At 32.3% G+C, this 14,957-nt stretch overlaps 1 protein-coding gene across 1 annotated transcript in view; it reads left to right on the forward strand.

The window, feature by feature from the left end:
• The first annotated feature begins 3,142 nt into the window (after positions 1-3,142).
• Positions 3,143-14,957, forward strand: part of LOC128552921 (uncharacterized) — a 38,172-nt gene continuing 26,357 nt past the window's right edge. The window contains exons 1-3 of the mRNA XM_053534000.1: positions 3,143-3,226; positions 4,104-4,761; positions 12,163-12,335. Coding sequence (XP_053389975.1) covers positions 3,143-3,226; positions 4,104-4,761; positions 12,163-12,335 — 915 coding nt within the window. The remainder of the gene's footprint in view (positions 3,227-4,103; positions 4,762-12,162; positions 12,336-14,957) is intronic.

A 14,957-nucleotide genomic window follows, 5' to 3' on the forward strand; every position in this document is an offset into this window, starting at 1 on the left:
ATACTGCAAAATGCAAGGAACAGTCTCACTAACAATGGAGTATTAATCAAACCTTGGTGGGCAAGGTGTTAAAGCAATCGAAGTTTCTGTTGACAGTAATTATGAAATCTAATTGTGAAGAAGCCAAAAAATCTTCCATCAACAGAGAACAGTTTTTACCAGCACTTGCTACGATGTTGCTATCAGTTAATGGTATGGCGGAAGGCAATTCCACGAGCAAGAGACATCGGTTATGATTACAATGGAGAGAATAAATACTTAAAACATAAATAATGATACAGCCAGTAGCTGCTCCAGAGCTTTTGCGATGGTAATACAGGAGCATAGACCATGGTGTTCGTACTGATGACTAAACAGATATTATGCCTGATTGTTACAGTTCATATTCATTCAGGTGTATGTTACTTCTTTGAAAGAATCAACTTTCTCATTTTTCATATATTTGAATATGCAGACATGTTTGTTACTTAAACAGAAGTAACCACGTCTTACAAGTAAACTAAAAATACCAATAAAATATCGCCTATGAGTGTTTTTGGCATGCATTTTGTACAAATCTTCCATCAAAAGATTTTCAGCATCGCCCGATTTATATCTTTTCAGGCAGTATCTTACGAAATTTCCACACCACATATTTTATCAAATATATATTTCAATCATTAGAAATGAGGACTGGTGTAGCATTTGCGCTAGCAGTGCACTAGATACAGACAAAGACATAAAATTTTGTAAAAATATGCTTGAAATTGTAGCCTGCATCGTTTTTGACAGTGATGCAGATGACTCAAAACATATTATGTCAGATTCTATCAGTCAACATTTGTTCAAATATATGTTGTTATTTTTGTAAAATGAACTTACAAGAAGAGTTCTCCTTTTACTAATTTTTACTCTTTTTTTTTCAATCGTGAATGTAAAACATACAGATAAACTTACATACATATTTAAAAGTAATTAATGTCCTACGATATTTTTTGAAAAGAAAAATAATATATCACTCAGTTAACGAAATGTTGTACAAAGAAGGTGTTCAGCAGGCTTTTGAAAGCAGCTGGCGTGAGAGCTTCCATAATCTTGTCTTGATAAGAGTTCCAAAGCTTTGGAGCAGTGAATGAAAGGTGCGATTGCCATACATCATGGTTTCAGTTTTTGGCATGACCAGTGACAGCATGTCTTGTGATAATAGGTTTCTGGGTTAGGGTTAGGGTTAGGGTTAGGTAATAGGTTTCTTACCGGTTTATATACTTTTATCATATTAGGGGATTGATTGTGTAAAGCCTTAAAAGTGTGAGTCAGAACCTTATACTGCACCCTGTATTTCACTGGCAACGAATGAAACTCCTTCGGAATCGGTGTTATATGATTGTGACCGGCGTCTTAGAGATGGCGCGAACTGCCGTGTCCTGGACATGTTGCAACTTGTTAACAAAGATATAAGTTACTGCAGAGCAGTACATGTATTTTATTTCTACAAAAACAACTTGCGTTTTACAAGTATACTTTAAATTGCAAAAACATTATATGCATGATTGTGTGAATTTTACGTATACAAATATACCCCATTAATAAGTTTCCAGATAGTCTCTTACATATGTTCTCAATGGCCTGTTTCAAATTAAGGATTTTCTACATTTTGTAGTATGAGGTAACTATAGCAGTATAATATATAGAAACAGGTTTCCTTAAATAACAAATAAAAAAAATGTTGTTTTTTTCCCGTGTACAGGAGATAAGACACTGAAATATGTAAAAATGTACACAAAATACACATCATGTATGCTAGTGACTAAGATTACTTAAATCATATTATGCGAGTTTATATCAATTACATTTGTTCAATGTATGTTGTGTTTACAATTAACATTATAAATGTTATTCATTCATATTTTAAAAAGATGTCATTGCAGAGCAGTATTAGATGTTTTACTGTTGTTATAATATCTAACAAGCTTACAAGTAAACTTAAAATGTCGAAGACATTATTACGTATGTTGTATTTGAATTATTTTGTTTTTACATTCTCTTTTTACATGAAAATTTCCTAAGTAATTCAATCAGTATCTTATGTAATTGCTACATCTTTTATAAAATGTGGTTTTAATTTTCGAATGAACATTTCTGTTTTAATTACTTTATAGAAAGAGTTAAGAAACATATGTTTACTTAAGCACTGAACATTGTCATAATGTGAAAATAATATATTTTCATCATTTGCAGATTAACCACACCCATTATTCAACTTAATTTTACTAATGTCGGTATATGCCAAATTTTAACCATATAATAATTCTTTTTTTACGTGATTGTTTTGTCCAAACAGTTTGGACATTAAAAACCCTTTACTTAACATGAATTTTAAAGTATTACACTATAATATTATACTCACTGTACGTAGATTTACCCCACCCACTCAGCTGTTTACTTTGTCCTTGATTGTTAGGTAAATTAAATAAAGGCTGTCATGTAAAATACTGATGATAAAGTTTATGAAATTTCTAAACAGAAAAGAAAACACATTTGTAAAAATAATCTAGCAATTAAAAATAATAGAATTATTAAAGGAATGTATCTTAAACAGTATAATTTTGCATGCAATATCCTCCATATTTTATAAGAATATATTTCAATTTACGTTAAGATAGAATATATACTATGTTTCAATCTATTCTGCAACAGAAATTTGTATAAAATTAGGACCATGCCTATAAGATTGAAATATATTGTCAAGTCAGTTTGTATAGTATGACTTTTAATTTTCGGAGGCCATATTGGCGGCCATCTTGAACTTGAGCACTTTGCACTTGGATTCTGGCATCAACTGGTTTTGGAAACTTAAGACTCTCCAAAACATTTTTATATAGTTTGCGATGTGCACATTCGTAGACCCATGAAAGTGAACTCGTTTGCGACAGTATATGAAGACAACAGGTCAAATTTATAAATTATTATTATTTTTTTTTTAGATTTAAGGAATTCCTAGTTATACATCTGGATAGTTTCTTTTGCTGTTCAGTATATTATAAAACGTTTTGCCAGAAGTGTTGAAATCCGTTCTCTGCTGTAGAAGAACACTTTATAAGTAAACATTGCTCGTAAAGAAAGATGCATTTTCGAACAAAGTGTTTATTTCTGTCGTCACTTAATGTATGCTGAAGAAAGAGAGAGAGAGAGAGAGAGAGGGAGAGAGAGAGAGTATCATCTTGCGTTCATATCAATTCTTGGTAGCGTAGTGACTTTAACAGTTAATATGAGATATCTTATATATGCATCGATTTCTCAAAACAAACATCATTATTTCCTTTACATTCTTAAAACATATTATTATAAATCATCATTATTTTTCATCTGCGCAAAGACTAAATTTAATATATATTGTTGTCTGAAATGTGGAATGCAATAAATGCGTTTGCAGTGCTTTTTTTTAGAATCAGAACATAAAACTCAACATTTTGCTAACGTAAATATGTAAGAAGTGCGGTTTCAAAATTTTTGTTTTGGCATTTAAATATGTGTGTGGTCTTGAAATGACCTTCTCAAATATTTCCGCCGCTGACCCATATATAAAACTTAGCTCTTACGCACTGTGCTAGCAACGGTCAATATTTCTAGATATATATATGTATACTATAATATATACCGCAATAAGTAAAGAAATACATTCATTAACATTTCTAAAAAATTAAAGGCATTGAGACACAATGTTTAAACCAGTTTAGGTGGCAAATTAAAAAAATCATTAATGTACAGCACAGTTTATCTAAATTCTTCCCTTTGACCTTATGATACCGTAATGATAAACCTTAGAACGCGACAGTCTCTTTCAAATTCATGATTGGTCAAGGGGAACACTTTAGAACTAATATACATGCATTAACAAAGAATACAATCACAATCCACATATTCCTCATACTAATATTTGATTTCTTAAGTATTATACTTCTAATGAAGACGGCTGTATTTGCTGCAGAAATAGCAACTGCTATAAATAACCTGTAAATAACTTACATTGAGGTTAGACGAAAATGCAAATATTATGACAATTCCATCATGGAGGCTCAGAATCCATCAACTATTTGATAATAGAAAGTCATTTCTCATTTCAGAAAAAAGTGACATTGCAGGCTCCATCCATTTCTCCGTTTGGAAGCAAGCTTAAAGCAGATAAAAATAAAAATGCAGAAGGAAACCAAAACACTGTAGTGTATTCGGCATTTGTAGATATGATGGAATCGAGTGGCAAGGAGGAAGAAGATTATTATCCACTTAAAAGAAAGGTTACTTTAATAGCATGGCAAAAAAGCAATGTGATCAATGACACTGTCAAATGCTGTATTTTAAACAGTGCTCATATTGCAGTTCCATCGCGAGTAATAAAGGCAACGCAATGTTGCTATAATATGGGTTTGATAAGGGCCAGGCGCGTCGAATGTGAAATACATGGAATCTACTTAGATATCCAAGGAGTATCACTTGCACACATAAATACAAACTGTTCAAATAATGAACAAGATTACGTCAAACCAATAGTTCTGTCTTCAAACCTAAAGCAAAACAAGTGGGCAATATGTATCAAATATATTTATGGTCGTGGCCCAAACAGCAGAAAATTAGTAGAATGGTTTGAAATTCATCGTTCTTTGGGAGTGGATAGGTTTCTGGTGCACTTTGAATCGACCATTCAGTCGTCGACAAAATCTGTGTTACAATACTATCAAATGAACGGACTCGCTGAAGTTCTGGAAATCAATGCTCCTTTTAAAGGTAAATAAAATGTTTGTGTTTAAATATATATTAAAGGACATTGGCCCAGTTGTTCAAAACTTTCGTTGAATTTTTAACGATGATATCTTCGTTAAATAGCTTATGGCTTGTTAATTATTTTGTAAAACTTTGCTGCTAAACAGATATGTTGTTCAGAATTTTTAACAATAAACATTTTGTTAAATTAGCGAAGCTACGTTAAATATTTCGTTAAATCTTTTTGTTAAAAAAAATAAAAAAAAAATACTGCTGTTGGTGAAAAGTTAGTACAATAATTATGAAACTGGAAAATAGGATTACTTAGTACTGCTGTAGGGCCTAAAATAAATTAAAAATTTCATCGTTCTTCCTGACCGCGCTGAATATGGTTAAAATGCCAAATAATTTAGAGGAGAAGCAAGTAACTCAGAATAAGAAAAAAGTAGGATATACCCCTACTAAACAGTTCAGAAACAGATGTTGTTCTCCACTTTCTTCGTATTTATTCGCAAAAGATCTAGTAAACACGAACTCGGAAAAAACTAACAATACATTTTGAAGTTGCTTACAACAATGAATATATGAAAATGGAAAATCAAAAGGCACACAGTGCCTAACAACCGACTGTCTCTTTAAAGTTCAAGTGCATAATTTTCTTTATTTACTGGATTTTTTCTACTGTCTCTGCTTACATAATATCGAAATAAAAAAAAGTGAATGCGGCGCTGACAAGAGTAACTCATAGCAGTGGCCCACCATCTAAAAATGTTCTTTATTCTGTATAAAACTTACCCATATTTGCACTATGTACCTTTCTTTCTCTTGCATAAACTGTTAAAACTAATGAAAACAAATATATATAAGTATGAAACATGCTTGATCTATATGCTGTATTTATAAAGGGAGGTAATAAAATTGCTACTTATAGTTGTTAAATACCAATATTTAAACCTATTAGAATATTTTTAATGCCAATAAGTTTTGTATAATAAACATTTTAAACGTTTACCTAAAGGTTTTATTTAAAAATATATTAAAAACTATTTAAATTGCCAAAATAGATATAGAATATAAAGGAAACTGGACAGGACAAACCATAATAACTTGCTGAGATGATTTTCAGTGTATATATTTCTTCTCTTTCTGATGAAATATGTTTTTTCGGGCCCTACTGAAAGGTGACCCCATTTGTTTGCCTCGTTAAATGACCAGTAAGGGTCGAAGCACATCCCCTAGTAGTCTTACAGATTACAGGGTATTATAACATTATAACAATAATACGTAAATGTTATGTGCAAATACATTTTTGTAATAGGGGTTTTATTTCTTGCTTGAATAGAAAAGCAATAGAGCCCAATTTATTTTTTTCCAATGATGACAGAAAAGAACATTTAAACATTCAGAAACACTAAGTTAATTTCTTTTCTTAAAAAAACCTCTCACACTTGTCGGCTTTATCTCTATTTATATATTAGCCCCTACCCTGCAAAATTTATGTAACGAACTTGTCCATCATCCAATTTAGACAGACCCATTAACTATTTGTAGGGGTGTTTACCCACCGAAAAGCTAACTGAATGGTGAAAAGTGCAGATCTCGATCAGACTGCACAGATGTGCAGGTTGATCATGATCCACACTGGTCCCATAGGCAGATCTAATCGTGTCTAGCATCATAAAAGTTAATCTGGTTCTCTCTGTCCCTTCTTACCTTTACAAGGCTACATAATATCTTTTTTCATTTACATCAATAAATTGGCTGTATAGAATAGAAAATAAGATATTTAGAAAATCTAAAATAAAAAAACACCTCTTATATGATTTTTTTGTGTTATATTGGAGGTTATTTTACTTTTTCTTTCAGTCTTAATCAGCACAGCTCCGGCAAAAGAGTTTTCATAGATTTCCAAGTGTTTTTAAAATGTTTGATATTTTTATTTAGTGTTGCCGTTTCTTTTTTCAATATTAAATTGAATAATATGTAAAACATTTTTAGCTCCTATTACTGTAGGTGACTAATTAAGCATTTTGCATTGATAAATGTAGTTTTTGAAACAAAAATCACTACTAGGTTTTTGGCTGCTGACGATTCATCATTTTTGCTGTATCCAAATATCATTATACTTTCATTCACTGAAGAAAATGGGTGAGTTGTTGGTTTCAAGAGCTGATTTATAAGATTTTTGGTTGTGTCACATTTCCAGAATAAGTGTTCGATTGTTTCGTTTTCCTGTTTCCAAAAAGAGCACAACGGACTATCTTAATATTTCATCTTGTACAACAGATCATTTGCTCCTATAATTCTATGTGGAATTCAAAATTTGAAACCATTGTATCTTTGTGTTTTTCGTGATTTTAAAAGGTAATTTGTAGATACATTTCCATTCGTTTTCGCCAAAGTCCAGATTTAACTTTTCTATCCATTTTTCTTGACTCGTTAGCTTTGATGTGTTTGCATTTAAAAAGTCATACATTATTTTTGACCCCTTGTTATGTTTTATTATAAATCTAATGTATGTTGGTAACTTTGGTCCATAACTAGCACTTATGTTATTTACAGTAAAACCATATTTTTTAAACAGTGTTTAATTGTATTATTGTATTTTGCATTCCCTGAAAAGCTAGGTAATTTGTTCGAAGGTTGTATTTTTCGTTGAATTCTTCTACTGATACAAAAGAGCCATCACTGTTCAAAAGATCGTTTATGTAATGTACACCAGCGTTAAACCATGATTTTAGAAAAACACTTTTTGTATCTATTAACAAATTATTGTTATAAAATAGTGGAAATTTTCCAATGGAGTTTGCATCAATAGGAATTGCTCCGATAAGTGTATAAAAAGGCGGTAAAAGTGTCTTTCCAAACATGTTATTTGTTTCTTTTACTAGCTTATCAATATAATGTTTTCCACAATGAAATAATTTCTGCATTTCAAATTTTTCTTCAATAATGCTTATTCAACTTGCGTCGCCTGTTACTCGTCTTAACCATGTTGTTTTTAATGCCATTATAAAAGCAGTAATATTAATCATTTTTAAACCTCCTTCGGGATAATCTTTAACCATGACATTATTTTTGATTTTGACATTCTCCTGCCAGATGAATTAAAAAAAACAAAAAAAAAAAAAAAAACAACATTTTATTAAAATTGTTTATTACAGCTTCAGGTGGCGTAGGTAATGCAATAATAAGGTGATTAAACAGTGAACATAATGATGTATTTATTACTCCTATTTTACCAATAGGTGTGAGAATTCTCCTTTTCTACTGATTTATTAAATTTTGAACCCTTTCCAGTTTTTCATGATAATTTAGTTCTATTTTGTTATTAAGATCTACATGAAACTTTATGCCTAACATTTTAAAGCTATGCTGATTTCATGACATCTTCCACCGTATTTTTATACTGTCACTACTATATTTCTTTTTTCCTATCCATACAACCTTAGTTTTATCAAAGTTTATATTTAACCCTGATAGTTTTGTAAAATCAGATAAAACGTGCAGAGTCTGATTTAAAGAGTACTTTGACCCGTCTAAAATCATGATGAGATACGTTGAACATGCAATAACAAATGAATTAAAAGTAACATATATAATGATTATTGGTAGTAGCATAATTATGATAAACAAGAACATGAGATTCAAAGTTCTTGTACCACCAAAAATGATGGCCTTAGGGCTTATTTTAACATCTGATACAACCCCTAAAATTAGGTTGAGTGTCAAGCAAGGGAGTTACCAGTAATTTTCCCACATCTTTGGTATGACACAACAAGGGACCGTATTCAGCTCACATAACCATTGAGCTATTGAAGCAACTGTTGTTTATTTATCATTCTTTATGTTGATGCCTATTTGGAAGTATTAAGTGGGTATTAAGTGGTTGTTTAAAGCAGGTGACTACTTCAGACTAGTTGTTATAAGACCATGTTTGGGAAGTTAGCTTATTGGCTGCTTAAGACAAGTGGCTGCTTAATAGGTGGCCATTTAGGCCGGTTCAATCGTAGTCAGTTTCCAATTAAATGATGCGTATCATTCTGTACATACATACTGATCAGTGTTATCAAGGGGTTTAGAGATAGGCTGGCCACTAGACTATGAGTAAATAATTTGTCACACAATTTCAGATTTTTGTGATTTTCCCTTGTTTTCCATGATAGTGACACAATTAATATCAGTCTATTTTAAAGATGTTTTCTCAAAGAACTGAATGTAACATTGGACCTAGGATAACGTAACACAACTTTCAAAAAAAAACGATAGAAATAAATATCAAAGCCAAAGAGCTAGTCAATGTAATATGTTGCAGGAATTTTAGAAATGTTCATATGCATGACCTTCAGATGTTAATAAAATGGTAGATGATTTATTAACTCAAATGCTGCCTTTTCATTAGGGATGATTTTTGTTTCAGAAATATTACATAACTTATTAAGCATAACCATAACTAACTATGGTTATTATTACATTTTAAGCACAAACTCCCCAAAACTGCAAATCAATATATATACAGTATTTCTTAATGACTGTAGTGAATTAAAGTACGGTATCACACATTTATCATTGTAGCGGATGGTCACTTTGTCAGATAGTTTTTGTTTTTGTTTTTTTTATTCTTCAGTCTAAACATCTGATGATTTAGATTTGCCCAGACATCTCTGTTACAGCTATAAACTGAACTTGAAAATATTAAGGCTGCTTATATACATGCATTCGAATAATAGAATTTTGATATACAGAATTAAAGTAGTTTACAAACTTATTGTTACTTTATAAATTATAAAAAAGAGAAGCTATGAAATCTTACAGCACTCACAACGACCATGACACGCACACTAATGGGAACAGAAATTAGTTGAAAGAGAGATTTTTAGGCAGACTGCATGATATAGGATTTGAAGTGCTGTATTTCAACAGCCAGAAATTAATTAGTTACTGGACAATAGCTAAAAAGGAATACATTTTTATCTTACATAAACTATAGAGAAATCTTTCTCTTTGATTTAATCACAGCCGCTGCTTCCTAGACATGTGAGAGACTACCACTGGCGAAGAATCTTACTAGTATTTTCTTTGGTTTGAAGTTTTCCACAAACATTATTGTTGATGTCAATTGCATGCAGTGGATTTTGTGAAAGGAAAATTAAGTAAAACTTTTTAGTTATTTTTTTCTGTCCAAACTCATTACATAAGAACTAAGCATATTCCACAGACAGAATTTTATTTTGCATATGTGTATGAGAATGTCATGAGTGATGGAGTTAGTAAAATGCTGTCAGGTGCCACATTAGGCTAGCTCCTAGACTTTGATATATCTTTTTACATTTTGATGACTAAATGAAGTAAACTGAGCCAGTCTATATCCTATGTCCAATGTCATGATAATTTTATCGTCATTCCTGTATGAAAATCTCTAAATTAGACTGGCTTTTGTCTTTATGGAATTGTATTCAACAATAAGAGAAAAACTGTAGAAATGTATTTATAGTCAGTGTAGTGTCTGGTCTAGTGCCACATTTACAAAAAATATGTTATTATCATATTTTATTTGTCAGAAAGATACATTGAAACAGATACTCTGTTTTGTTTAATAACATGAAAAAGAATGTCAGTGTACTTTCTTATACTTTACCTATAGTCTCTGTTTAGACCCTTTGTTTTGTAGCCATTCTGTATTTTGCATAATTATGTCCATACAGTTGGACTTGAAAAACTTTATCTATTTTTTACGGTATTATTTTTTATCTTTTCATTTTGTACTTTTGAGAATTATCAGATGAATGATATAGTACAAAAAATGCCAAATCCTTATTACTTTTTGCCGAAACATTTTGATATTATGTTTATGATTTGTTAAATACATAATAATTATGTCAAACATTCATGGTCACATATTTTTAAATCAAATGCATTTAACAGAATAAGCTATATGTTACATTTTGATATTAAATGTTTTCACAATTCATACTTTTATATCATTCCGTGCAGTATTATTCTGTCAAAAAATCATAACATGGAATTATACCCTTGTGATAGTAATGAGAGAATGTCACATGTAAATCCAAGGCACCTATCTCAAGGGCCAATGTTACACTTTTTGGATATGCACATCAAATTAATTATATCTTATTTAATTTTGAAACAGGAACACAAAATTAGTAATAAAAATATATACAATATACAATGCATTTTTTAAAATCTATTTACATCTTTTTGTGATTATGGCCTCTATTTAAATTTGACTTTAAAAGCTGTATATTTCTACTGATTTCAATAAAAGTCATTACTTCACAGTGCCTTTTTAAAACATTTTTTTTCATTTCAACACTCTTAACCATTTCATGATTAACAAAAGGGAGATAATTATATATTTAGGTATTTAAACTGCTGCTTTACATTTAACTTTATAAGGAAATATGTGTCATTCTCCTAAATAATATTTCTCATTCTCCTAAATAGCATTCCCTTGTTTGTTCGTCCTTGTTCGGCTTTCCCCTTCGGGTTCTCACCCTCCACCCCCACCACCATCCCGACCCCATTTCGCCCTTTACCGTTTCCTTCCCCTCCGTCGGTGTTTGGCATGAATTATCAAGTCAGATAAACTGTTTTTTTCAATACCTATTATTGATTTGTTTTACAAAGGCAGAATTTTTTCATTTGATTAGCTATTTTATGCTGTATAAAGGTACATCTAACTCCCGAAACAGGATGGTAAAGGTTTAGCAACTTTGAAAATACCAAAAACATGTGGCAAAGGTTTTTTATTTTGAATTTATTCTTTAGTTTACATACTGTGAAATAAATGTAGGTTGGCTTTATAGGCTATTTTTTAGTTAAGAGAGCAAGGGCATAATTTTACAGTGTTGGAGCGTAAATTCTATTCGATTAAACTCTTTTACTTAAGGCTCCAAAGTAAAAAATGTTATCGACAGTTTAATGTTGTGTTTTGTATTTGTTATACAAAATTAAAAAGAAACACATAAACTTGAACTGTGTCAAGAAAAGGCATTTATTAAACATTACTATTACGGGTTTACTATCTTAATGTAACCTAAAAACGGGTGTTAAAACAAAAATCGCTTACATCTACGCCACCGCCTCCCCCCCACCCCCACCCACTGAAAAAACACTTTTTAAATATTACCTGGATGTTTCTACAGCGAACTTGTTAAGTATAAAAACTGCCAAAAACACGAACTGCCCTTAAATCAAATAATATTATAGTTTCTATTGTAAGTGTAAACGTCATTTCTGTAGCAAAATATAACATGTGTGCTGTTTCGGTAAACAAATCGTACAATGTGGCAAATGTTTCTTCCACACATTTAAATAAAATAGACTTACATCGTCAACTAATTGCCAAAATGATACGTTTATCATTTTTTACTTGTGATGCACTGTTTCTATTTCTTTATTTAGATACCATTAATAGACACAATCACAGTCCTCGATCCGAACTTTACAACGATGAACAAGTTGGACTCTGGAACTGCAGAGAACGACTTAAATATTATAATTATGTTGGTGATTTAGACACGGATGAGTTCATTTTGCCACATGATATTACAAAAAACCCAACGAAGAAAACACTGGTAAGTAATTAACGCTTACTGCATTGCAGAAATGTCTTCCTCATTCCTATCGTTGTGCAATTTAATGCGAAAGCACGATTTCCAGGTAAAGGCCTAACTTCATTGTTACAAAATACATATAATTCTTGCATTGTCTGTTATTGGGAACTTCTGAAAACAGGTGAATAATTAATTCAGTTCTCGTTATTTGCAACCTTGATGTTATAGTTATCACTTAAGAATATGTATGGTGTCTTCAACTTACCATTCATACGCATTACCATGTGAGGCATTAGCCATCACCCACTTCTTCAGAGAGAAAAAAGAGGCCATAGTAATGGTCTGCGTAATACTGTCTATTCTTCCGTCCGTGGCCGAGTGGTTAAGGTCGCTGACTTCAAATCACTTGCCCATCATCGATGTGGGTTCGAGCTTCATTCGGGGCGTTGAATTCTTCATGTGAGGAAGCCATCCATCTGGCTTACGGAAGGTCGGTGGTTCTACCCAGGTGCTCGCTCGTGATGAAATAATGCACGGAGGGGCACCTGGGGTCTTCCTCTACCATTAAAGCTGGAAAGTCGCCATATGACCTATCATGTGTCGGTGCGACGTTAAATTAAAAAAGTAAAGACATTCTTCCGTCCGTTCTTCCGTTCTTCCTATCGTCCTGTTTCCGTTCGTGTCCGGTCCACAACTTTTTCAACCGCAAATAACCTTTGAACTAACTTGACTCAAATGTTCACCATCGTGAGTCGGCGTATTTACGCAGGACCCAGATCCCTTACTCAAAGATCAAAGTCACACGTAGAGGTCAAGGTGTACTTTGATAAAGATTAAAAAGGCTATGAATAAGTTTAAACTTCCAGAAGCAAACCCAAACACAAGTTGTAGTTTAAGGTATATATAGGAAAATACAGCTTCATTATGATTGCGAAGCATTAGGTTGATAAGAAGTGCAGCTCTGTATTGTCCAACAATGGCAATGACTTCCTCTCGTATGTACCTTATTTAACAAGATTTATAAGTACAATATAAATGTAATGCATTTCGTTTTTTTATCAATTACCTCCCTTATGTAAGACGGTTTCATTATATATTTATTTCTTTTTTTCTTACTATCTCATTTAGTCTTTAAAGCCCTGCTCCCCGGCTATTCAAATTCTTTTGTGTGTATGCAACCCATGATTACAATAGGTAACAGTTAATGGCCACGTGCCACACTTTAGCACGCAAAACCACAGGTATTTCATATAGAATTTTATATAAAATAGACTCTATTTTAACAAGTGTCACTGTTCATAGTCAGGGTTTTCATGCTTTTTCAGTGACAACTCAATGTTAAAAGGTAGGACGGGAGCAGGGCTTTAAAGTGCAAATACTACATTCACCAGTTTTAGATTACAAAAACATTTTCAAACTACCTGCTTTCCTTATGATATAAAGTCATTATTTATATACAATACAGATATGCTGCATACTCTCCCTCCCAAAACATATCTTTCCAAGAAGAAGATGTTGCACTGGTATGCAATATGTGAAATAAAAAAAAACTCCCTATACGGTGAACATTGATAACTCTGTTATAGATTCTTGTTTTTAGAAAGAGCCCGAATATAATGTGAGTGTAAGGACAATATATTCCCGTGTATGGTCTAGTGCAATGCAATTATTAAAACTGTTTCTAGCTTCTTACTTTTACACACAAATGTTTTGAAAGCTAACCTTGGAAGTTTCATCCATCTACTTTGGACTTCATCAGGCAATTGATCTTATTTGCATTGCCTGGGAATTATTATTAACACATCCCAAGGGTGTGAGTAATATCAATGCTGTGTCCCATATATGTGGTAACTGAAAACAACCACGTCCCTATTCAGCGTCGGCTTTGTATGCTCTGACGTACACCACCTCATTAACGCCCTCCCCTTTCAAACCAAGAGGATTCCCGGTCAAGAATAAGCATGGATTCCAATGAGACAGCGTAAATGTGGCGTGTAACTTTTTATACGTGTTTAAATCCTCCAACAGCGACTTAAAAATCTCTTTGTTAGTTGATTTGTCCATTACAAGTATGAACCAGCCTTTTTTCAATTACCGTACATATTGGACACAGCATGAACAAAATTCAGGCCCTCGGATGATGTTAATCTTAATCCCCAGTCATCATAAAGAAGAACAGTTGGCTGATGAAGTCCATAGTAGATGGATTAAAGCTCCAAAGGGTTAGTTCAATAAGTTTTTGTATGCAAAAGTAAAAAGCTTAAAACATTTTAATAATGTCTGAAACCATACAGTTGAATTTTCATTCAAATAGTCCAGTGCAACTTAGATTTGTTTTCTTCATCCTACGTCTTCGGCGTGATATTCCAGTGAGGCAGCACTATAAAATTGTGCATTGTGCTCACTGCTACAAGTAGACACCGTCGTCTATATGAATGAAAAAAATGTTGAAAAAGACGTTAAACCGAACACACACACACACACACACACACACACACACACAAGAACTTACTAGTTCTATGTGGTTATGATAAGAGTTAGGGTCAGAGCAATATGGTAGTATAGAATTTGCACATCTATAGATAAACACAATATAAATTGGTACTATCACTATCGCATGACTGTTAACAATCATTTGTTACT

The sequence above is a fragment of the Mercenaria mercenaria genome, unplaced genomic scaffold, assembly GCF_021730395.1.
Source record: "Mercenaria mercenaria strain notata unplaced genomic scaffold, MADL_Memer_1 contig_3291, whole genome shotgun sequence".
NCBI lineage: Eukaryota > Metazoa > Mollusca > Bivalvia > Venerida > Veneridae > Mercenaria > Mercenaria mercenaria.